Genomic DNA, 24,279 nt, shown 5'->3' with positions numbered 1-24,279 from the left:
TTTTCCAATATGCAAAATGTCCTTGGACTTACTGTTTGCCAATATACCATGATGATTGATTAAATAATATATCTTTTTTCTTTAGTCACTCACTGGGATGGATGGATCATAGGCGTCGATTTACGGAAGAACTATGGCCAATTCGTGAGTGGCAAACAGGTAAACCAGTCTACAACAACAACTACTACAGCAGAACTACATGTCTGTCTAGTCGTGGAGTGGTCGAGGAAGTGTAGTGTTGTTGTTATGCCAGGCAGAGTCCATGTAAAATTGGGGCTATATGGCCTGCTGCATACAATTAGATATGCTTTGTCTGTGACAAAGAGCCTAGGTATGCTACATCAGGTTGCTTCACTCAGTGGTGCCTACCTTGACTGTCTGCATGGCCCTGCCGCAAGCATGGGCCAAAAATCTGTTCCTCTCGCGAAATTTGCTGTTTTTAGGTGGCAAATTCGCAATCTGCGAATCTCGCTAAATTGCCGAAAATTCGCAAATTCTTGAGCGTAACGGATTTTTGGCCCATGCTTGCTGCAGGGCCATGCAGACGGTCAAGGCAGGCACCACTGAGTGAAGCAACCTGATGTAGCATACCTAGGCTCTTTGACACAGACAGACAAAGCATATCTAGGGTTTAGGGTTCAGTGCGGTTTACTAGGGTTTTTGGGTTTAATTTGGTAGGGTTCCCGGAGTCTAGAGCTCAGGGCCCGATGCAGGCTCGTTCATAATGATGTTGGCAAGGTTTTAGGGGGGTTTGCCATTTTTTGGTCCCGAATTGGCTGAATTTTGGCCTTTTTTGGTGTTTTGCGGGCTCGTGTGTTTGCGTGAAAACTAGTCGTACACCTACCAGTGGATCGATTTTGTTCTGCCTTGCTGAGATTCTTGGGAATCACTGGAACAAGTGTCCTGGTAAGTTTCAAGAGGATCAAAGTCGTGAAAGTGCTGAAAACAGCAATTTTTTGTCAAGGCGCAATTTGCCATGTTTTGGGGATAGCAGTATTGCATGTTTTTGGGGGGCCGTTTGGGGGTGTTCTAGATTTTTGGGGGTGGGTTGAGGGGTCTGGGAGCACTGCTGGGAAGGTTTAATTTTGTTCTAAAATAGCAGTTTGCACCTAGCTTGAGGGGAAAGATCCGCAAAATTCGCCCATACTTACTAATTACTATCCTTGAAAAGGAGACTCCGAGTACGCATTTTCGAAACGATGGTTGTATGTAATACGGTTGACTCTGAAACTGAAAGTGTTATTTTTGCACCACACAGCGTACCGTATATTTTTTTTCTCCGTGGTGTTTTAATATCACTTCCTGTTTTTCCATCAACAATTACAGGCCGGCTTATACCCTATGCAATGGGAAAAACGATGAACTCAGGCTTACCATTAGCGATCCGCAATTCCGCATCCGCCAGGCAGGTAGTGGACAAGGTGTCTTCAATGTTGGTGACCAGATCAACGGAGCATCAGATGGAATGAAGGAGTACCATGAAGAAGAGGAATGGCTGGATGTATGCAACTTCCCAAATTCAACAGGACCACTACAACACAGTTACAGTATCCATCTTCATTTCTACTTATCTTTTAAGTAATGTTATTGCTTGAACTTCTATGAGTGTGACTCTGCATTTGTTTGCTCTCTGCTTCAATTCATCCCTCCAGCCATTGTATACCTTTTTCTTTGCTATTTTTTAAACTAATTTAATGTAGTAAGTGGTTCTTCTCTCAGAGGGCAGCTAGGCAAGTGAAATTGCGTAATTACTGCAGCCCTGTACTGTCACATTGTTTCTTCATAGTATGTTGTAGAAAGTACTACTTACTTTTCAATAACTTATCCATTTAGCAAACAACTTCATGCATGCAGTAGTGCATGCACTTCCTTTATGTCCCTTAAAAGATTTATGGATACCTTTGTATCCAAAGATTTGTTTATCTTCATTTGTTGTTTGTCCATGCTGTGTTTTTTTTTTTCCTCTCTCCACAACACTTTCCCCACAAACCCTATTCCCATCCAATTTTCAAACCCTAACCCTCTTCCCGCGGGCAGTGTGGTTTTTATTAAGGTGTGACTAAATGACAATAATTCCACACGCTTGCTGGGGAGGATAAGGTGGAAGCAACCTCCTCAAATTTTAAGGCTAGATGAATCCTAGGATATTGTAATTCTGGTTAAAAAAACTGAGTATTTTAAAATAAATTCTGAATTTCATGCCCACAATTGATTGGATCCATCGTCAACATCATCCTCCTACATGTCAAGAAGACTTGTTACGCTGCTGTGTCACTGTTCTTGTTGTAGCCATAATCATCCAGGCAAGTTTTTTTCCCATACTTATCTTCAGCATTGCTTAGGCTACAAATTTACTGTTCCTTCTAATACTCCTCTCAGGCCACTCAATGTCTCTTTTTTTACTTTGTTGTTCATATGCTGCTACTGTGGTACCACTCCTAATAACACCACAACGGAATTTTGGTCCTGGATGGATTTCATGGGCAACCGTAATCGCCATAAACACAAATCAGTTAAGATAAGCATTTTGGGGAGGTAGAATAATGGGCTAGGACTAGGAGGAGAGACTGACAGTAGTACTAGTAAAGTACTAGTAGGCCAATTGAATTCACTAACTGTTAGTGGCACTTTTGAACATTTTTGGACGTTGTACATAATTCATTCTGGTAAGTTAGAGGAAACCAAACGTGCAGTAACCCACGCCCACCACCCCACAAAATAATATGAACGCATACACTATGTTGAAGTATGTAAAGTAAATAATGATATATTACCCTAACAAAAATAAACTAGACCCAAACCACCCCCCTCCCTAACCCAAACAATTGTCCATTTCAAATGTCCTGAGAAGTCCCAAAGAATCCCCAACTCCCGATTCCCACCCCCCCAACAGTCTTTAAAAAAGGGGCAAGGGACACAGTCACTTCTGGCGGTGTGTGGACAGGCGGTCCCGCCGCTCTTTGCGGAGGTCCCGGAGCTGTTGCTGCATCTTCTCCACCTTGCGCTCCAGGTAGTCCACTCTGAAGCGTAGGCGGCGCAGGCGTGCCATCCAGGCTCTGGGGGGGGGGGCAGCTGGTGGTGTTGTTGTAGCTGAGCGACGGTGGCGGGAGGCTGCCCGACCACGGCGCTGTGCTGGAGGCTGCTGGCTGGTGAACCCGGGGGCACTGGAGGAGGAAGCGGCTGTTGCCGCCGCCTCCTCCTGTTCCCGGGCACAAAGCCTGCGATATTCCACACAAATGGCCTCCAGCTTCCGGGCCCTGGCCCGGACAGCCATCTCCTGTCGAGTGAGCTTTTTTGGAGCATCTATATGAAGAAAGAAAGAAAAATACTGTAACCAATGCTCTTTAACAATAACACAAAATAATTCAACAGAAAGTTGTCTCACAGTAACACTAGCAATTTACAAGCACAGTATAACATTTTGGCATGTATCTTTCCGCCGTCTTTGTAGGCCTGTAACATTAGTGGGAGTTTCAGGAATTCTACTAGCAGGCAGCACTATGTACTCAATATATAGTCAGAGTACACCATTCTTCTTTTTTCTCTAGTTTTGCAAAAGAAATTACTTGTACGTGAACTTGTGGTAGCCGGCATAATGCCAGCTCAGTCAGCTTGCACCCAAGAAACACAGACACAAGCCATGATGACGCAGACTCGCATTACTTTAAGCAGTACATGCAGGTGGGGATAGGGAAGCTCTTACTTTTCAATAGGGGTGGCACTGGCCATACTCGGTTACATAAAGGGCTACTGCTCAATGTAATTTATATTTCGCACTGCCCAGCCCCCCCCCCCCCGGGCCTTCAGTACTACAAAAGGAAAATGAAGATTATTCATTTCTGATCATGTATCCAGCCAATCACATGATCTCTTTGCTTATATTATGGATGACTTTAGGTGCTTTGTTGTGATAGATTGAGTGAACAACAGCGATAGTCCACCCATGATTGACACAGCAGAAAGAAAATTATGAACATAGGGAGTGAGTGTGGTAATCATAATTGCCGGAGGAAGGGACTTGACTTGATATCATTGTCAACTATACAATACATACACAATATATGCTGTGCTTGCAAAGTAAACTACTGTACTGTTACTTCAGGCAAGGGAGAGTTTCTGAACAATCACAACTTAAAGTATTTGGATTTCCTCTGCTTTGCTTCTCTGGCACGGACATGCTGTTCAAACAAAGAGATGTGCCAAGAAATGTAAGAATGAGGCAATTGTTCGTCTCGAGACAGAAATTACTGAATTAGAGACTGCATTGGAGCGAGATGTAACTCGAGACGCATTGCATATTCTCCACCTTAAGCAGTTGGAATATATAACTTTGGTTACTGATGCAGCCAAGATGATGAGTAGAGAACAGCAGGGACGGTTGTATGATGTGGGCGACAAAGCAGGAAAATTGATTGCCTGGCTGGATAGAAAGGAGAGAGCGAGTCGTGTGGTTCCTGTGATTGAGGAATTGGATGGTATGCGTGTGACAGACCCTGTTGCAATTGTTGAATGCTTTGCTGATTATTTCCGAGAGGTGTATACCTCGGTGTCCCACAGGCCCGAGGAGGATTCTCAGTTGTTACTTAAAAATATCGCACTTCCTTGTTTGTCAGAATCTGATCGGGACTGTTTGGATGCCGCGCCCTCGGTGGATGAGGTAGCCCTTGCGATGCGCTCTATTCGCTCCGGCAAGGCTTTGGGTCCCAATGGCCTCCCTATCGAATTGTATAAGCTACGACCTGATACGCTGGCACCTTATCTTCGAGATATGTTTTTGGCTGCGCGAGAAAATGGCTCCCTCCCTCGAGATCAGCGTCTTGCGACCATTGTGATAATCCACAAGGAGGGCAAGCCACGGGATCGTTGCGCGTCTTACAGACCTATTTCGCTCTTAAATGCGGAGCCTAAGATTCTTGCCAAGTTACTCGCTAATCGTCCGATTACGGTTATCAGCGACCTGATTCATCCGGATCAGTCGGGCTTTATCCCTCATCGTAACACTGCATTGAATTTGCGGCATTTGCATGGTGTTCTCGCGAGGGCCCAGACGTTGAGCGAACCGGCCATCTTGGCGTCCATGGACGCCACGATGGCATTTGACACAATTGAATGGTCGTATCTTTGGGCCGCACTCGCCAAGTTTGGTTTTGGCGCTGGCTTTATTAGTTGGGTCAAACTCCTGTATGAAACGCCACTGGCGCAGGTAGTGGTCAATGGTCGGGTCTCCATGCCTTTTCCTCTTGGGAGGGGCACACGGCAGGGTTGTCCGTTATCCCCGATTCTCTTTGCTCTTGCGTTGGAGCCACTTGCTGCTTGGCTACGGTGGGAGCCCTCAATGAATGGTATACATTGGACTCCGGACTTTGAAGATCGTATCTCCTTGTACGCGGATGATATTTTATTGTACCTCACATCTCCCCAAAAATCGCTTAACGTGTTGTTCGACGTGCTTAACTCCTTCGGGAAGAACTCTGGCCTGGTTATTAACTGGTCAAAATCCTGTATTTATGTGCTCGCGGGTGGTGTCCCTCATTTACCGCGGGGCTGCCCCATCCAGGTGTCACAGTCTGGTTTTAAATACTTGGGTGTGTTTATCTCGCTGGACCCGGCGGATCACTATGAACGCAATCTACTCCCACCACTCCAACGGTTGAGCTCGGATGTAGGGCGCTGGCATAAATTACCGATGTCTCCTTTAGGGTGGGCGGCCCTCTTTAAAATGATGTCTTTACCGCGATTCCTATATGCACCTCAGAACAGTTTTGATGTGATCCCGTCAAAATATTTTCGGGGATAGAGTCCTTGCAGAGATCGCTCTTCCGAAATTAACACTTCCCTGGTATGATGGCGGCATAGCGCTTCCGGATATTCTAAGGTATTATTGGGCTTCCCAACTTGCTGCCATCAACCATGGGATGTATGGTCCGGCACTGAATCCAGCATTTGCAATGGATAGGTGGCTGCTCCCGGGTGGTGATTACAACAGGGCGCTCTACTCTGGATCTTCCCGTTCACGACTTTCGGGACCTACCGCTATAGCCGTGCGTGAATGGCATAGCGCGACTGCAGCTATGGGTTGGAGCAACAGACTAACCGGCGCTACTCCGCTTTATGCCTCTGCAAAATTGGGTTGTCTATGGAAGACGAAGGGGTTTGATAAATGGGACACGATCGGTATTAGTAAAGTGCGTGATCTTTGGGTTAAAGTAGGTGAAGACCTTTTCGGACTTGAAAGTGGAATATCAGCTGAGTGACAGGGAATTTTTTCGTTATGTTCAAATACGCCATGCCTTGACTTCTGTGTTTCCTGTGGGTAGTGACATTCCGGAATCCTCCCCCCTCAAAGACCGTATATTGGATGGTCATGTGCCGGATAGTACCATCATCTTTTTATAAAACAATGAGATAAATGACCGATCGAGTTTGCTTGATCGCCTGCGGGACATCTGGATTGCTGATGGTATTGAACTTGATGATGAGGACTGGCAATCCGCGGTCTCCTCTCCCAGGGAGGTTGCTATTCCGGCCCGTCTCCGCCTAGTCCAACTCAAGATCCTCCATCGAATCTGTCACCGGCCCCCGTTTGATCCATATGGGCTATTCCGCTGATTGCTTATGTAGGCATGGTTGTGGTCTCCTTGGCACCTATCTTCATATAATCTGGGAATGCCCTGAGGTGATGCGTTTTTGGAATCGTATATATGAAGTGATGAATGAAGTAACGGGTGTTGTGATGCCAGAAGCCCGGCAATGTCTGTTGAACGTGTGGGGCAGAAATGATTATGGTGTGTCGCAGCTTCGAAGGGTGACTCTTGCTAATATGATAGCCAAACGAGATATTGCACAATTATGGGGGTCCCAGAGGCCGCCTACAGTGACTGCCTGGAAAGAGAGTGTGGACTGGTGCATGTTCAGAGAGAAAACGGTGTATATAGCAAGAGGTAGACCCAGGAAATGGGGAAAGATTTGGAACCAGTGGAACTCATACCGGGGAGAAATATGTACGCCCCCAGATGCAGAGATTCCTAGTCCTTCTCAATCACCCTGACCTGCATTCCGGCAATGCTGTGGTATATTGTGCTGTTTATATGCAATTTCGCCTTCGCCCCCCCCTCATCTGTATTCGACGAATTTTTTCTCCTGTTATCACGTATCTCCCATCCTCCTTGAGCACATGCCTGATGGTTGTACTTTCGTCATATTGCCTTGTTTGTTTGTTGATGTGTTTTGTGTTTTTATATAATAAAAAGTTACAAAAAAATAAAATAATCCTGAGTACCCAGGCATCTGTGATTGATACATTCCACAGTTCAGAACAGTTCTTTTTTACTCCCCCTGGTACAAGAGACCTGGCATGGTAGTCTGGGCTGAACTGTTCCCGCTGTAGCAGGGTCAAGACGTATTTGCATATAGATAGATCCAAACTGAGGTGGCATGTTGTGCAAAATAAGATGACTGGTATTCGACCCGGGTGATTACCTGTGGCTGACAATAATTCAATTATACCATCCATCACTTTTTGTATACTTTATTATGTCACCCTAAGTGAGGGGAGTATGCATAGACATGTGTACCGTATGCACGGTGTCACTGGAACCAAGTTTTACTCAGCTGATAGACCTATAACAATGACAACACTGGTCCTGAGTTGCTTGTGTTGCGGTATAGGGAGGACATGGCTTGGCAGTTTAAGAAGGACAATGGCCATTGGAGTATGGTTAAAAGTGATTTGCATAAAGCTGACTCTAAACAGAGGTGATATAGTTGAAAAATAACGATGAATTGGGATGCGGCCTGAGTGATTGCCAGTGGTTGACATTAACTCAAACATTCTATTCATCACTTTTTGAATACTTTAACATTTCAAAGATTGGATTTTATTCTATATTACATTGCACCATTGCTCTGGGGATTAGTTGAGGCTTCTACAGTTTACCTGAAATATAGCCCACATAAAGATAAAAGGGAGTTCTATCAATAACATTCAGGTTGTCTAGCACAGGTAGGTGATTTGTGTTTGCATTGTGAGCTGAAACAAGGCTAACTTTGTTCACCTCTTCAATGCATATCCCTGTATTCATGTTAGTGTGAATTTAGGAAGGGGTTGAGAAATGGTGCGGTCATAATGGGTGATAGCTCTCAAAATCCTAATGTTTATACTGGATGCCTCCTGAATATGCATATTGATTTTCATATTGATTTTGGTTGCTGAATATGTATATCAGCGGCCAAAGTATGACATGCTGGTTGATATGGCAAGGGGGCCAATAGATGATTTTAGTACAACAGACTGTTTATTATAATAATTCATGACACCTCAGCAGCTTTGCAGGCAGTTGGGCTACTAAAGGAATCAAAATGTGGGGCACTGTAATTCTGCGTTTGTGTGAGAAAATATCTCATGTAATTGTCTCTATTTTGTGAGTTTGTGGATGTTTTCATTTGTAGTACCCTATCCTGACTGAGTGTAGATATCTGATTGCTTGAGCTTACCTTACAGCCTTTGCCTATCTTGTTGCTAATTGCTTGTTAATAAATTGTTTCTTGATGTATAAAAATGTATACTACATTTTGTATTGAAAGTGCTTAGTACCACGGGCAGGACAAGATTGTTGATGGCTGAGACTTTTCTACTTTCACATGACTCTATATTTTTTTGTTTCAGAATTAAACTTTGATAACAGCACATGCACAGCTGATGGGTCAGTCGCAAGTCAGCCGAAATGTGCTCAAACTGTAGATGGAGTTCCTGTCTTCCCAGAGTGGCTGGCGATGATTCTACTCTGCCTGTACCTGTTATTAGCCAACATTCTGCTCTTAAACCTGCTGATTGCCATGTTCAGGTGAGTCAGGGAACCCCAGTCTGCTTTCTGTTAGCTCTCATCTACTTTACTGAAGATCTTTTAATTATTACATTTTTTATTTTCCTTCTTTTACCACTACCTTAAATCTTTCTCTGTATGTTGCGCTTCAGATCACTTTTTATCTCCTATGCATATACTCACACATGTACTCTGTCTACCCCACTGTATTTATTCAGTCTCCATATTGTTGCCTTTTTTTCTCACTCCAGCGCTCTTTGTTTCTTTTCCATTCTCTATACATTTCACTTGAGTATTATCATCGCTACTTCTACTCCTTCTCGTATAAAGTTCAATTAACCACCTGACATGGGAAAATATACAAGTTCTGACATAGGCAGCACATGGTAGATTCCCACTGGCACTATGTGTTATTTGCCACTCTTAATCTACCACTATTTACACTCACATGACATTTCTCCAGATATGCACCTGAGAAATTAAAAAAAGATTGAGGCAGAGTCTGTTTCTAGATTTATAGTGCTCCTAATATTCTGAAGGGTCCCTATCTACTGTTCCTGTGTTGAAGTGTCTAGCCATGATAGTATTTGTCCTTTGAAGTCAACGGTTTAGAAAAAAAGAAGAAAATCATAGACAGTAGTTGTATCTTTACTCAAATTAAATTGAATTTGAATGGGGAGAACTAAGGAGGTCATTAGGATGGGGGACGGACTGGAGTCCGTCCGCTCCGCATGTGGCGGTCCCGCCTACCGGATCAGGATGCGACCACCACCATGGTGGTCGCATTTTGCTTTTCAACATTGCGGGGGGTGCTGCTGACAGCAGCACCCGCTGTGAAGTGAAAATGCCATGTTTTCCATTTCACTGCACTACGTGGCTGGCACCATATGGTGCCCGCCACTTGGTGCAGTGAAATGTAGGGGGGTACCATGGGTACCCCCATGCACCCACGCCTCTCACCAACACAAGGGTGGCCTGTAATGGGCCCCCAGACACCTTCTCAACCAGCCTTTCCATGGCGGCATCACCGCCATGGAAATGCCGGTTTCAGATCGCATCCTAATTTGGTGTACAGTGCCTTCTAGGCATCACCACCAATTTGGCCTATGTATTCTGTCTACCAGGCGATCATAACAATTGCCCATGGCAATTCCGTGGCGGACGGTTTTTGTGTCTGCCGCGGTCAGAATGAGATTTCCACCGCCATCCTAATTTGGCAGTGGGAATATCACGGACCGATGGAGGTGGTGTGCCTTCCCCGATCCCAATCAACCCCTTATTTCAGTAAATGTGTTTGTGACATAGGGAGGAATCGGTTTGAGTAAATTGTAATTGTATTTATAAAGGGCTTACTACCTCTGATGTAAGCAAACACGAGGAGATGATGGACGGAGCGCTGAAACTTTTCAGACACTCACCCCTGTCACAGATCTGGGTTGAATCCATCATCATTCTTTAGCTCACTTTGCTTCTCCAGTTCACACACAGCCAAATGCAAATCAGTCTTGACCCTGTGCATCGTGGGAACAGTCCAGCCCAAACAGCCGTCATCAGCCAGGCTAGCTTGAATCCAGTGGCAAAGTGAGCAAGGGACCCACGTACAGTAAATGTAAAGCCAGTCAGTAAATTATATTCACTGTAGAACAGTGTGCAGTGAGACGTACATGGGGGTTGCAAATGTCATTGAATTTCAGAAGTAGAATGGGCTGTACAGAATGTTTTCGCCACAGAGGGCAGCAGTATCTCTTTGAGTTTTACAATTGCTAGTACTGTATTTAAATAATCAAAGCATGTATTTATTGCTGTCAATTATCGGCCAAGAAACGGCCGCTGCCTGTAATTAATAAAAACGAATTTCGTAGCGCGCGCTGCATCGCATTTTGCGATGTAGCGCGCGCTGCATCGCATTTTGCGATGCAGTGCGTGCTACGAAATTCATTTTATTTATTAAATTGTTTACTTACCTCCAATTATCCATATTCCGGTTTTTAGCACCCCCCACCCTGCCCCTCTCCCGCCCCACCTTTCTGCCCCTCCCCCACCCCGCCTTTCTGCCCCTCCCCCACCCCGCCTTTTTGCCCCACCGGAACTCCCTCCATGGGCCATGGCTGCCAATAAACATTATGAAAGACTTTGACTGGAGGAGGATAGAATGTAATCCTGCAACATGTTGCTACTTTCTGAACAGTCAATAGATGCAAATAATCACAGGCTAACCCAGAACAGGAGTAAGTTGTTAGAATTGCACAGCTACCATTATTTAGCATATTGTAATAGGAGGGAATGAAAGAAGCACACGTTGCAAGGAGTTTGCAGGCGAGACAAGGCTTCAAAGGATTTCAAGAGCCGTGGAAAATTATGCCCTCTCAAAGATGTGAATGTCCTGAAGTACATGCAGATGTGCTTATAAAGCAGGATTGCCATATTTAAAGGAAAATGCCAGGAACTTAGTAAAATGATGCTATGTATATGCTCATATCATCCAAGTGTTTCTAACAGTGTATATTTCTGAAATCCATAAAAATGAAATTCGTGATAGATAAATAAGTCACTACATACAACAGTCACATTAGGGGGTATATTTACAAGCCCTTATTGCCACAGAATTGTCACTTTTAACAGCGTTCCTGTCGTGATAGGGGCTTCACCTTATTTACAAGGCGGCGTTAAATGGATGGGCAATGGGTTTTGCGGTTCGCGTTCCGCTGCAGCACCCATTGATTTTGACACTGCCCCCAATTTACAAGGCGGCGTAAGTTGGAGGCAGCGCCAAAATTAAGACCTTGGAAAACCCGGTCTTAACATGTCGAAACAAGGAGAAATGCTTTGTCTCCTCGTTTAGCTGTTTTTATGTGTGCTGCATTGCACCATGAATGACTGTTTATGTGCAGGAAGGTGTCACTGCACGTAAACAATCATTGAAGAAGTGACGATTTGTAACTTCTATGTGTGCTGCACACATGGGAGTTACAAATCGCCATTTGTGATTGTTTATGTGCAGGAAGGAGCACCTTCCTGCACATAAACAATATTTCATCCCAATGCCCACACCCTTGCACTATGGTGCATGCATTGGCACTAGGCAGCTTAATTTAACGCCAGCACAGGGGGAAACACAGGGGTGCACCATATCTTTGTAAATGTGCACCACTGTGTTTTCAGAATGGCGGAGCGTGGGGTTAGTAAGTTTTGCTTAAAGCCACATTCCATATTCTGTTGTACATATGCCGCTAGGAGTGGATCCTCAGCAAAGGAATAAGATGTACTCTCTGTTTAATTGACAGAAGGCGATAGGGGGCCTCTTTGTTTTCGACATTATCTGCCGGACAGTGGGATTATAAGGAAGAAAGATAGCCATCTTGTTAAAGACCATAACACTTCATGAGACTAACCTGCTTAAAATGCCCAAGTGCATTGAGACAGTGCTCGCATTTGAGCCTGCCCGTATTGTAAGCAACTTAGGGCCTGATTTAGACCTGTCATCTCCTCCTCCATCCCTACCTGAACCCCACCTTCCAAATCAAGTAATCACCACCAGCCGTGCTGGGATCTCTGTGTCTTCACAGGAGCCACCGCCATGGCTGCACCTGCAAAGACACTAAAAGTTCGATTTCTGATGAATAATTCTACTTTCAGAGGGTAGTTCTAGACCCACGGTGCAGGCTAGCAGGGAGGGAAGAACACAGGGAATAGTTAAGTTTAGAATTGTTTCGTTAGCAGTTGACATGAGCTCAGTGGAGCAACTGAGGATGAGCGCGCCGGGGTGAGGGGGGATGGCCATACACCAGGGAGAGGTGAAATGGTATGCACCAATGGCACCGATCAGCCCACCACACTATGGAAGTACATGATAGCTCGGAATTAAAAATCAAGTCTTGGAATGTCAAAGGGCTAGGCTCCAAAATAAAGTGCACTCTGGTGCTGCAATATATTAAACAGATGGCCGACCTAGTTTACTTAGAGGAAACTCACCGGAAAGGTCTACACTGTAGGGCTCTGGATGGATGGGGATACACCCTGATTGCACGTGCAGGCTACACCTCAGGGTTACGTGGACGGGCTATCGTTCTTAGGCCCGCAACATCATATACTCCTGGCCAAACCTGGTGTGATCCCCTGGTTAGATACGTACTCCAAACCGGCCTGTGGGAGAGACACACTCTCAACCTGGGTTCTGTATAACCCCCCATCCCCAGGATGCAGGGAGGCACTCTCACAGCACTTGGTGCCTTGCCTATGCAAATGGGATCCTGGCAGAGGACATGAATGACATGATGTCCGTGACACAAGATAAATGGCCGGGAAGGGAGGAGACTTAGGGTAGGACTCCCCTCAAATCCTTTTTGGATTCCATGGGTTTGGTGGATTTATGGAGGTCACAACATAAGACGTACATACACCCACCTCTCAACTAGACCTGGAAGTCTCTCCCGGATGGATTACATAATCACTCATTGTGATGGAATAGGCCACTTTCGGGATATTCAACCCTTAGCGTGCGGCATATCGGACCACTCCCCAGTCATTACCTCTCCTATAGGACCAGCCAGGGAGTCAGTTCTGCCCCCTTGAATAGGAGCATGGCACCCAAAATACAGTAAAATGCAAAACCAGATAGCGGAAGGCACTGAACGTTATTTCCAACACAATGAAGTGTTGTTGGGTTTGCCCTGTACTCTTTGGGAAGCCAACAAGTCAGTGCTACGTGGACACACCCAGGCTCTTATTGTGGCCAAGAAAAGGGAAGGATTGGCACAAAATCAGTCCTTGGAAAGGGAGATCAAATCCTGAGAGGACGACATACTGAGGGGGGAGGCCCCAGGGACAGATCTGGTCCATCGCTTACGTCTTCATCAGCGAGAAATGAAGGACATTGCAGAGAATACTGCAAGGGCCCATGCTCTAGGGGTACAGAGGAGGCTATATGACTTGGGTGACAAGGCTACCAGCTTATTGCCTGGCTTGATTAACAAGAAAGAAGCGGAAACTGGATCACTGAACTACAAGATCTTGAGGGTGGGGTACACACGGTGAGTCGGACATAACAGAGACATTTACAACATACTACAAGAACATATACTCATCCTCGTCCCATAGTCGGGAGAGACTGCGCGGAGCTCTTGGAGACCCTGACAATAAGAGTCCTCTCAGAGGAGGAACAGGAGACCTTAGAAGTGGGATTGATGGTTGAAGAAATTGAAGGCACACTCAGGGGACCAAGGTCGGGCAAGCCGGCGGGGCCTAATGGCCTTCACCTTGAACTGCTTAAATTCATAGCCCACGAGATCGCACCTCATCTTCTCAACAAGTCCCTGGCTGTGAAGGATGCAGGGGTCCTCCAGACAGACAAGAGAATGTCCACAACTGTGCTGCTCCCCCAAGAAGGACAGCCCCGCCATCCTATAGATAGTACCTCCCCATATCCCTACTCAACATGGAATCCAAGGTACTGGCCAAGGCTTTGGCAAGCAGACAGACAAAAGTTATAACATCAATGATCCACCCGGTCCAGTCCGCTTTATGCCAAGACTGGGCACCCACCTAAACCTACGGTCATTGTATGGAGTGATGCACATGACTACGAAATTGGATTCGGAGGAGGCGGCTGCGCTCTCCTTAGATGCAAGAATCGCCTTCGATAGCATTGAATGAACTTACGTTTTTGTGGTTTTAACTAGACTGGAATTCAGCCCTAAAGTTTGTTCATGGGTCCACCTACTATATAATGACGCAGGGGAGAGTGGGAGGAAAGGATCTCCTTGTACGCAGACGATACCTTGCCCTATGTGACGAGGCCCCTTTTCTCTGTACTTCAGATTTACATTTTCGACCTCTTCAGGAGTTAATCGGGCACCAAAATAATTAGGACAAGGTCCTAATTTTGCCACTCTTGAAGGGGGAGGTCACGCTTCCACCCCACTACCCAGCACCAGTGGAGAATCGGGCATTCCGCTACCTGGGAGTCCATGTGACCAGAAGTGAGGAGGACTTCCTACAACACAAGGTATTCCCCCAAGTAGAGCTTTTCTGAGCAGACCTAACTCTGTCGGGCACTGCTGATTTCCAAAATGGGTAGAGTGGTGCTTTTTAAATGAGGACCCTCCCCTGCATGCTATACATACTTCACAACCCCTCCTATAGGGTCCCCAACAGCTTCTTCAGCAAGGTTAACAGTGTACTGGGGTCGCTACATTGGGACGTGGGCAGCTCGCGACTTTCCCCCACGAAACTACATTGTGGGGTATCTGATGGAGGCCTACCGATGCCAGACCTTCAAGCCTACTATTGAGGTGCTCAGATGATAGTGAACGAATGGGTGTTTGGTGAAAGGAACAAACCAGCCTACCAAGTGCACTAAAAGGCTATGGGAAGGGAAAGGGAGATGCACTTCCGTTACAAACCTGGGTGCTGGTGCATGCCTGGCAGGTGACCAATCACCTGAGGTGGGGAGATAAATTGACAGCCAAAACCGCGCTGTGGGACAGCGACCACCTCGTGAAGGTGAAGAAACTGCAAAATCACAGACAATGGAGTCTGATAGGGGTAGACAAATTGGGAGAAGTCGGGAGAGGGGGGGGGGATTACTGCTAACTTTCAATGAGCTCCAGACAGAAAATGCCCTGGAGTAGAGGGAGATGTTTCAATATCTGCAATTAAGACATGCACTAAGGTGCCACCTGCCTGAGGGTGAACAACTACCAGACTACTCGCCCTTGGAGTGGCTGCATCATAATTCATGGGCAGAACATGTATTTTAAATGTCTTTGCAATAAAAGTGCTAAACCGTTGTGGAAAGTTGTGGTCACCCGAATGGCGAGTAGAGTTACCCCCTGATCCCCTCAGTTGTGTTCACTCTGGAACGGTGCAGCCAAAGTTGATACTTCAAGGTATCCAACAGCTCATTAGATTGTGCCCAACGTAATTCTAAAGTCAAAATGAACGTGAGAAGTTGCAGTGTGCAACTTTTATAAAGTTGCCACTTTCTTGGTTTTAGTCCTCTGTTCTCTTATAGGTTGCACACCGGGTCCTATCTCTGAGCCAACTTTCTGCATGCTATCGACTCTCAAGAAAGGATGAAATAGGGGCCTGCACTGGATGAAGGGGTTAACTTCCTCCTGCAGGAAGCCCCAAGGTTGTTGGGCCAAAAGGTGAGCTTCAAAGGAGAAGAGTGGCTACTCTATTATTTAGGTATAAAGGTTAGCACTAGGGACAAGAAAGGGGAAACCAGCTGGTAAACTTGTTTTCCTGTGACGTGTAGCCTCCTTGGCCACCACACCTCTAGGTTGGGCTAGGGAGCTTTCGACACTAACAGAGGTGTTCTACCATATTGGAAGTGTCCAAAATGGTGCATCCTGGGATAGCTAGACCACACTTTGCAGGAAGTGATCAAAGGATGAAGGGAACCTGGTAGCCCCATGGCTACCAACCACATTAAACAGTGAAGACATTTTCTGAGCATAAGTAGGACATGCTTGGCACCCCAAACTTAGATCCTGGCGTGACTGTAAGAAGGACTGCCCTGCTGCACCAAGTTTCTGGTGAAGAGAGACTCTACCGTGTGCACCTGCTGCACCTGGTGGCTAACAAAGGAGAAGGGACTGTCTGCTGTGTCCTGCTCATGGAAAAGTATTTTCCTGAGCCCAGCCAAAGCAGGAGACTCCAAGAGTCAGTTGGCTGACCTCCTACTATTAGGTACAGGTCCACAATAGTTGAAGGCATCTGCTATGGGCAAGTAGTAGCCAAGATCACGGCTCCTCGAAGCTTTACAGCCCTAGGGACCAGAACCAGACTCTCATAAGTTGCACCTGAGTATGCTGGACCCTGGAGAGCCGTTGATGTGCAGCTTGGTTGCCCAGAAGGAAACTACAGCTAGAGAAGGATTTGTCTGTGACCGTGACACATGGTGACTCTTATTCCAGAGGCAACTGGACTTCAGCAAGTCTGGAGAGGACATTGTGGGACATCAAACCCTGTGGCCAGGATCACCTCACCCCTTCTGTGGACCGAGGAGTACCTGCAGGAAGACCTCATCGACTGTGTTCCATCCACGAGCATCCTAGAGTATCTGCATCATCCTGTATCCTCAACACCCGGACCACTTCCATTGGATTGAGTACAAAGTGGCTGGAACTGTATAGACTGCTTCTTCTGTGGATGTAAGTGTTTCTGAGGGCCTTTCTGGTCCCCCTGACTGACTCCCTGTCAGAGTTGGTCTCCTAAAGTAACTCAAATTGAATGCATTACAAATTGCCCAACGTTTCGGTAAAAGTTTCTAAGTGTCCAATTAATTGAAATGTCCAATGCTTGTCTGCGGTTCAGTTAAATGTTTGGATTTAATATACCCAGTAAAATCTGTACCTCTAGAACCTTTCAGTGGATCATTTTAGTTGTGGTGTCTAAATATATATAAAAATCTTCTTTAGTTCTATAAATTGGTTTCAAATGTCTTGAGTGACTCCTTTGTTGTTTAGGGGCATTACCTGTCAGAGGCTGCTTGTCTCCCTGCCTGTCTCCCTCCCGCCGCCGCCACAGCTGACATCCTGAGCGGCCGCAGAGCGCAGGGAGGCACTCGCACTCGAACTACCACTCCCAGACTTCTCTGCAGCGGAAAAGGAACCCACTCGCACCCGGATCTCCCGTGCCAGGAGGCGCATAAGGTCTCCAGCCCCGGTGAAGCGGGCGACTCCGTTGTTGTTTAGGGGGCATTACCTGTCAGAGGCTGCTTGTCTCCCTGCCTGTCTCCCTCCTGCCGCCGCCACAGCTGACAACCTGAGCTGCCGCAGAGCGGAGGGAGGCACTCGCACTACCACTCCTAGACTTCCCTGCAGCGGAAGAGGAACACGCCGCACCCGGATCTCCCGTGCCATGTGGCGCATAAGAAGGTCTCCAGCCCCGGTGAAGCGGGCGACTCCGTTGTTGTTTAGGGGGCATTACCTGTCAGAGGCTGCTTGTCTCCCTGCCTGTCTCCCTCCTGCCGCCGCCACAGCTGACAACCTGAGCTGCCGCAGAGCGGAGGGAGGCACTCGCACTCGAACTACCACTCCCAGACTTCCCTGCAGCAGAAGAGGAACACGCTCGCACCCGGATCTCCCGCGCCAGGAGGCGCATAAGAAGGTCTCCAGCATCCGCGGCGCAGGATCGCGCGCCGGACAAAGGCGGGACAGTCTGTGGCAGTCGGGGCTGGCCAAGGCTGGGCTGGGCCACACCTCTTGGTCGTTGCAGCCAAAGTGATATATGGACTAATGTATGAGTTACCCCGATATTACTGAACTCCCTGATTGTCATATGAATTTCATATTTTAACCAGTAGGACTAAGAGTTGATATATCATCTCTATTTCCATTTCATGATAGCTTTTGTTCTCTTAAGTTTATTCGAGTATATCTAATTGTATCCTTGTCAGCTCCATAATGTCTAAACAGAAGGCTGTTAAAAACTCTTCTGTGACAGCCACGATGGACAATTATTTAGTTAAAGTGGTCAATAAAATTAACAAGGAGCGCAGATTATCGCTTGGTAAGGGGAGCCTGCCAGTTACATGTTCTACTTTGTCGAGCTCGCAGGTGGCCTCACCAGTGGATGATAATTGCGAGCCGGATAGCCCTGAAGTCTTAGTGGATGTGAAAGCGCCAGACGAATCAGTTCATAAACTGGATAGGTCCGATGTATTTTTTAAGACCCCTGTCCAGTGCTCACCGGCACCGAGAGCGCTGAGAGCTTGTAGGAAAGCCCAAATTAACCGAGGGGGAAACCAAACCCGTAACAAAAGAAGAGCAGAAACATCCTCCAGCTGTACTGCAGGGGATGCTCACCCAATGGACAATAAAGGATCATTAACAATGAATACTGACCAATTTGGTCAGTATCATTAATTCCAAGGTAGAAAAGATCATTAACCCCTTCGCTGCTAGGCCTTTTCCCCTCCTGTGCTAAGGCTTTTTTTGGCGTTTTGTGATAGTGCGCGCTTAGGCCCTTGTAACTTTTTGACCACATAAGGTATCCACGCCAAATTTGCGTCCTTTTCTTCCAACATCCTGTGGATTCTAAAGGCGCTCAGGGTTTGTGGATTCCCTTGGAGGGGTCCCAGAAATTAACCAAAATATAGTGATTTTTTGGTTATTTTCAGAAAAATGGGAAAAATGGGCTGCAAATGAAAGCCTCTGGGTTTTTCACTGAAAATGTTATCAAAAAAGGGTTTGTGGGGCTGAAATCTCCATTTTCTCAGCTTTTAGGGAATGACAGTCTTTTGTCAGAGAACCGACATTTTTCACACAGTTTTGGCATTTTTCTGGGACATAGCCTATTTTTGCTATTTTTAGAGCTTTCCACCTCCTTCTAGTTAATGGTAGAAATGAGTTTGAAAGCAATAATGGATCCTGGAAAGCCATACATTTTCGAAAAGTAGACAATATTCTGAATTCAGAAAAGGGTCATTTGTCTAAATCCATGAAGGTTTCTTTATAGAAACTAACAGTTAAATATTGGAATAATTGAAAATTTGTTGAAAAAAACAGCCTTTTGTCTCAACGTTTTCACCTATAACTTTTTCTAATTTTGACAGCTCTTGGAAAGCAATATACCGTTACATCCGTTAGACCTTCCTGGTTGTGGGGAAATATAGGACCTGTAGTTTCATCAAGAACCCGACGAACCCAGATCCAAAAACTGAGTATCAACTTGCAATGGTATTTTTTCATTTACTGGGTATAGAGCACTTTGTCCTTGAAAATGTATACATGGAAAAATCTGTATGAAAGACACCTATGTATTTCTGAATTGGGTACAAATTATAGAGTTCAGAAACAGTATATAATTGCACATTTTTAAAATTGGGAGTACTCCTACTAGCATGAGAATTATTGGTCATTTTTCAAAAGGATTTTTTTTTACACAATGTCTTTCATTGAAAGGGAGAAATGCATGAAAGCTGAATTGGTAATAACAGTTGATTTACAAATCTAAATTACCCCAAGTCTCCCGATAAAAACGGTACCTCACTTGTGTGGGTCGGCCTTGTGCCTGCGACAGGGTCACACCTAAATTTTGCAGTTACAAATTGACCCTTTTTTGGCAAAGTGCCTACCTGTAGTTTTTGCACCCTAGCTCTGCCGGCACCTAGGGAAACCTAGCAAACCTACACATTTTTTAAAACTAGACACCCAGGGGAATTCAGGATGGGGTGACTCGTCTGCCTACCCCCAGGTTTTGTTACCCAGAATCCCTTGCAAACCTAATAATTTGACCAAAAAAACACATTTTCCTCACATTTCTGTGGTGGAAAGTTCTGGAATCTGCGTGGATCAACAAATTTCCACCCACCCAGCGTTCCCCCAGGTCTCCCAAAAAAAATGGTACCTCACTTGCGTGAGTAGGCATAGTGGATGCAACAGGAAACCGTTAAAATCGTACGGTGGTGAATTTACAATACCCTCTTGCAAAACTACCTTGATTTTTGGGGGGGGGGGACCTGAGTTTTTGGCCCGGGGCTCTTGCAAAAGCTGGTGGATTTGACAATCGTGACAATGTCAAGTCCACCAGCTTTTGCAAGAGGGGTTACCTGGGTTTTTGGCCCCGTGCTAGACTGCCATCTAGGGAAACCTACTAAACCCACACATTTCTGAAAAGTAGACACCCGGGGGCTTCCAAGGAGGTATGGCTTGCGTGGATCCTCTAATGTTCATTTACCCAGAATCCCTTGCAAACCCCAATTTTAGCTGGAAAAAAATCAGTTTTTTCACACTTTTTGTGTGGGAAAGCGTGGCATCACTGGGCTCACACAAATTACCTCCCACCCAGCGTTCCCCCAGGTCTCCCGATAAAAATGGTACTTCACTTGTGTGGGTAGGCATAGTGGCTGCAACAGGAAAAGGCCCAATTCGTACGGTGAAGACTTAAAAATTACCTTTAGTAAAACTATCTTCTTTTTTGAGGGGGTCACCTGAGCTTTTGGCCCTGGGCTTGGCGGGCATCTTTGGAAACTACCAAACCCAAACATTTCTAAAAAATAAACACCAGGGGGAGTCCAGGGAGGTAAGGCATGCATGGGTCCCCCAATGTTTTCCTACCCAGAATTCCTTGCAAACCTTAAAATTAGGTAAAAATATCACTTTTCCAAAGTTTTTTGCATGGGATCTCCGTGCCGGCAAAAATGACCTACCACCCAGCATTCCCCTTGTTCTCCCGAGTAAAATGATACCACACCTTAACAGAGTTACTCAAAAGTCAAACATTCAAGCACGGCTATCTATTCCTCAAAGACGCACACATACAGGTTGGATTTGGCACGAGGGCGAGTGATGGTTCAGTACATAAAATTTTATTAACAAGATATTTCAAAAAAATGAAATGCTCGTCAATAAATAAATGCATAAAAACCGAACAAGTGACTCGCAACACGTGAGCTGTAAAGCCACGACAAGGCACCAACCGTTTTACAGGCCATTCACGCACCTTTCATACCTGATACAAACCAGACCATTGACACCATCTGGAAGGAAAAGCAACACATAACAATCACAATAAGGGACAAGGTACACCCTACTGCAGAAAGAGAAAAAAAACAAATATTACTGCACAGCCATCTAATCCGCAAGCACATACACATACTGATTGGATTTGGCACGAGGGTGAGTGATGATTCAGTACATACAATTGTATTCGCAAGTAATTTCACAAAAATGAAATACACTGCGTATAATTGAAAGTATGATAAACTGAACCACTGACTCGCAGCTCGTGAGCTGTAAAGCCACGTCAAGGCACCAACCTCTTTACAGGCCATTCATACACCTTTCGTACGTGGGACACATACAAAACATTCACACCGCCAGCCGCGGACCCATCACATTTCAAAACTCACACCAGCAGACAGCGCCATTCAAGGGCCCATCACTTTCACACGCCCACATTTCTGACATTGCAACTACACAAAATGATGGACTGTGTGGACTGTCACTCAACTAGCAGTGTGTGTAGTGACCAACAGAAAGTAACTACTCACACACCGCCAGCCGAGCACCAGTCCACCCACACCACCATCCAAGCACCAGACCATGCACACCGCCAGCCAAACACCACTCAGCGCACACCGACAGCCAAGTACCACTCCACACACACCACCAGCCAAGCATCACTCCACGCACACCACCAGCCAAGCGCCACTCCACAAACACAACACCAGCCAAGCACCACTCCGTGCACAGACAGCCAAGTACCACTCCACGCACACCATCCAGCCAAGCGCCACTCCACACACACCGCCAGCCAAGCGCCACTCCACACACACCGCCAGCCAAGCGCCACTCCACACACACCGCCAGCCAAGCGCCACTCCACGCACACCACCATCCAAGCACCAGACCATGCACAACGCCAGCCAAACACCACTCAGTGCACACTGACAGCCAAGTACTACTCCACACACACCACCAGCCAAGCAACACTCCGTGCACAGACAGCCAAGTACCACTCCACACACACCGCCAGCCAAGCGCCACTCCACACACACCACCGGCCAAGCGCCACTCCACAAACACCACCGGCCAAGCGCCACTCCACAAACACAACACCAGCCAAGCACCACTCCGTGCACAGACAGCCAAGTACCACTCCACGCACACCATCCAGCAAAGCGCCACTCCACACAGACCGCCAGCCAAGCACCACTCCGTGCACAGACAGCCAAGTACCACTCCACGCACACCACCAGCCAAGCGCCACTCCACACACACGACCAGCCAAGCGCCACTCAACACACACCACCAGCCAAGCGCAACTCCACACGCACCGCCAGCCAAGCACCACTCCACGCACACCACCAGCCAAAGACAAATCCAAACACAACACCAGGCAAGCGCAAGAGCACGCACACTGCCAATCAAACACCAGACCACGTACACCGCCAGTCAAGCACCAGTCCACAGACACCGCCAGACAAGCACCAGTCCATAGACACCGGCAGCCAAGCGCCAAACCATGCACACAGTCAGACAATGGACACTAGACGCAAACCAACATCATACTTTAGTTTTTTTTTTTTAAATAAAAGAAAAACAAAAACAAATTGCAAATTGATACAAATCTAACTCAACAACTAAATTTAAAAAGACTACACAAATGCAAACTTTGAAACTGAACAATAAGTTTTAAAGAATAAAGACCAACCAGTTCACTTTACCACTCATTGATACTCCCAAAAATTCTTTTGCGTGTGGTACAATCTAAAACAAGCAGGTACACACAGCCCGGGGTTTGAAGGGCAGTCTAGGCAGTACATACGAACCTCCTTCCGCAGACCTCTTCGCCAACAGACTCTACATCTCCTACTGGGAAAGTCTTTTGAGATTGTAGGAGGAATTGTATCTGGAAAGTGGCGATCTTTCAATCTGGCAACATCCTCCACCACTCCAACTCTAGGAACACTTGCCTGTTCCACTAAAACAAGGCTGCCTATTACAGACTCCTGAAACTTTACAAAAGTCATCTTTGACTGGGGACAAGATTTCTGGAACACAACAAAAGCATTAAAGGTTACCAAGTGGAAAAGATGGATAGCCAACTTCTTGTACCAAATGTAAGCCTTACGAAGAGCAGCATACGGTTCCAACCTCTGATCTACTCTGTCAACACCACCCATGTGCCTATTATAGTCCATTATGCACACAGGTTTGCGCACTTCTGCAACCTGACCCCAAACAGTCACCACTTCAGTGCTTTCATCATGTATTGTACTCAACATGTAGACATCTCTCCTGTCTGAAAACTTCACAGCTAGAAGCTCCTCACAACGCAATGCACTGCACTGTCCCCGAGCAAGCTATCGACAAACAAGTTATTTTGGGAAACCTTTACGGTTTGAGCGGATTGTGCCACAAGCAACAGTGTCCACTTTGGCTAATTCCCTGAACAACCGCACACCAGTGTAGAAGTTATCGACATACAAATGATGGCCTTTGTTAAAAAATCCACGACCAAGTTCCCACACAATTTTCTCAGTCACTCCAGAAGTCGACGGACAACCAGGGGGGTTAATCCTGGATTCCTTACCAGTGTACACCCTGAAATTAGAGACATATCCAGTCTCACTGTCACACAGCATATACAGTTTGATTCCATAGCGTGCCCTCTTACTAGGAATGTATTGCTGAAATACCAAGCGGCCCTTGAACAACAGCAAAGACTCATCCACTGCAATTTCTTTCCCAGGATAAAAGATCTCAGAAAATCGATCAACAAAATGATCAATGACAGGCCGAATCTTGAAAAGACGGTCACAATCAGGGTGATCTCGTGGCAAAGCAAGACTATTGTCAACAAAATGCATCACCCGAAGCAGAAGCAAATACCTATCAATACTCATGACTGCCGGAAATATAGCTGTTGCCATCAAGGGACTAGTAGACCAATATGAAGCCATTGATGGTTTCCTAAGCAAGCCCATCAAAAAAGTTAAACCCAA

The 24,279-nt window shown here is 46.2% G+C and overlaps 1 protein-coding gene across 3 annotated transcripts in view; it reads left to right on the top strand.

Moving 5' to 3' along the window:
- LOC144773609 (transient receptor potential cation channel subfamily M member 2-like) overlaps positions 1 to 24,279 on the top strand; it is a 1,291,174-nt gene that overhangs the window by 917,379 nt on the left and 349,516 nt on the right. For all 3 annotated transcript variants that reach the window (XM_078658751.1, XM_078658750.1, XM_078658752.1), the window contains one exon: positions 8,666 to 8,843. In XM_078658751.1, coding sequence (XP_078514877.1) covers positions 8,666 to 8,843 — 178 coding nt within the window. The remainder of the gene's footprint in view (positions 1 to 8,665; positions 8,844 to 24,279) is intronic.

Source organism: Lissotriton helveticus, chromosome 8, assembly GCF_964261635.1.
Source record: "Lissotriton helveticus chromosome 8, aLisHel1.1, whole genome shotgun sequence".
Taxonomy (NCBI): Eukaryota; Metazoa; Chordata; class Amphibia; order Caudata; family Salamandridae; genus Lissotriton; species Lissotriton helveticus.
This window is presented reverse-complemented; position numbering and strand designations above follow the sequence as displayed.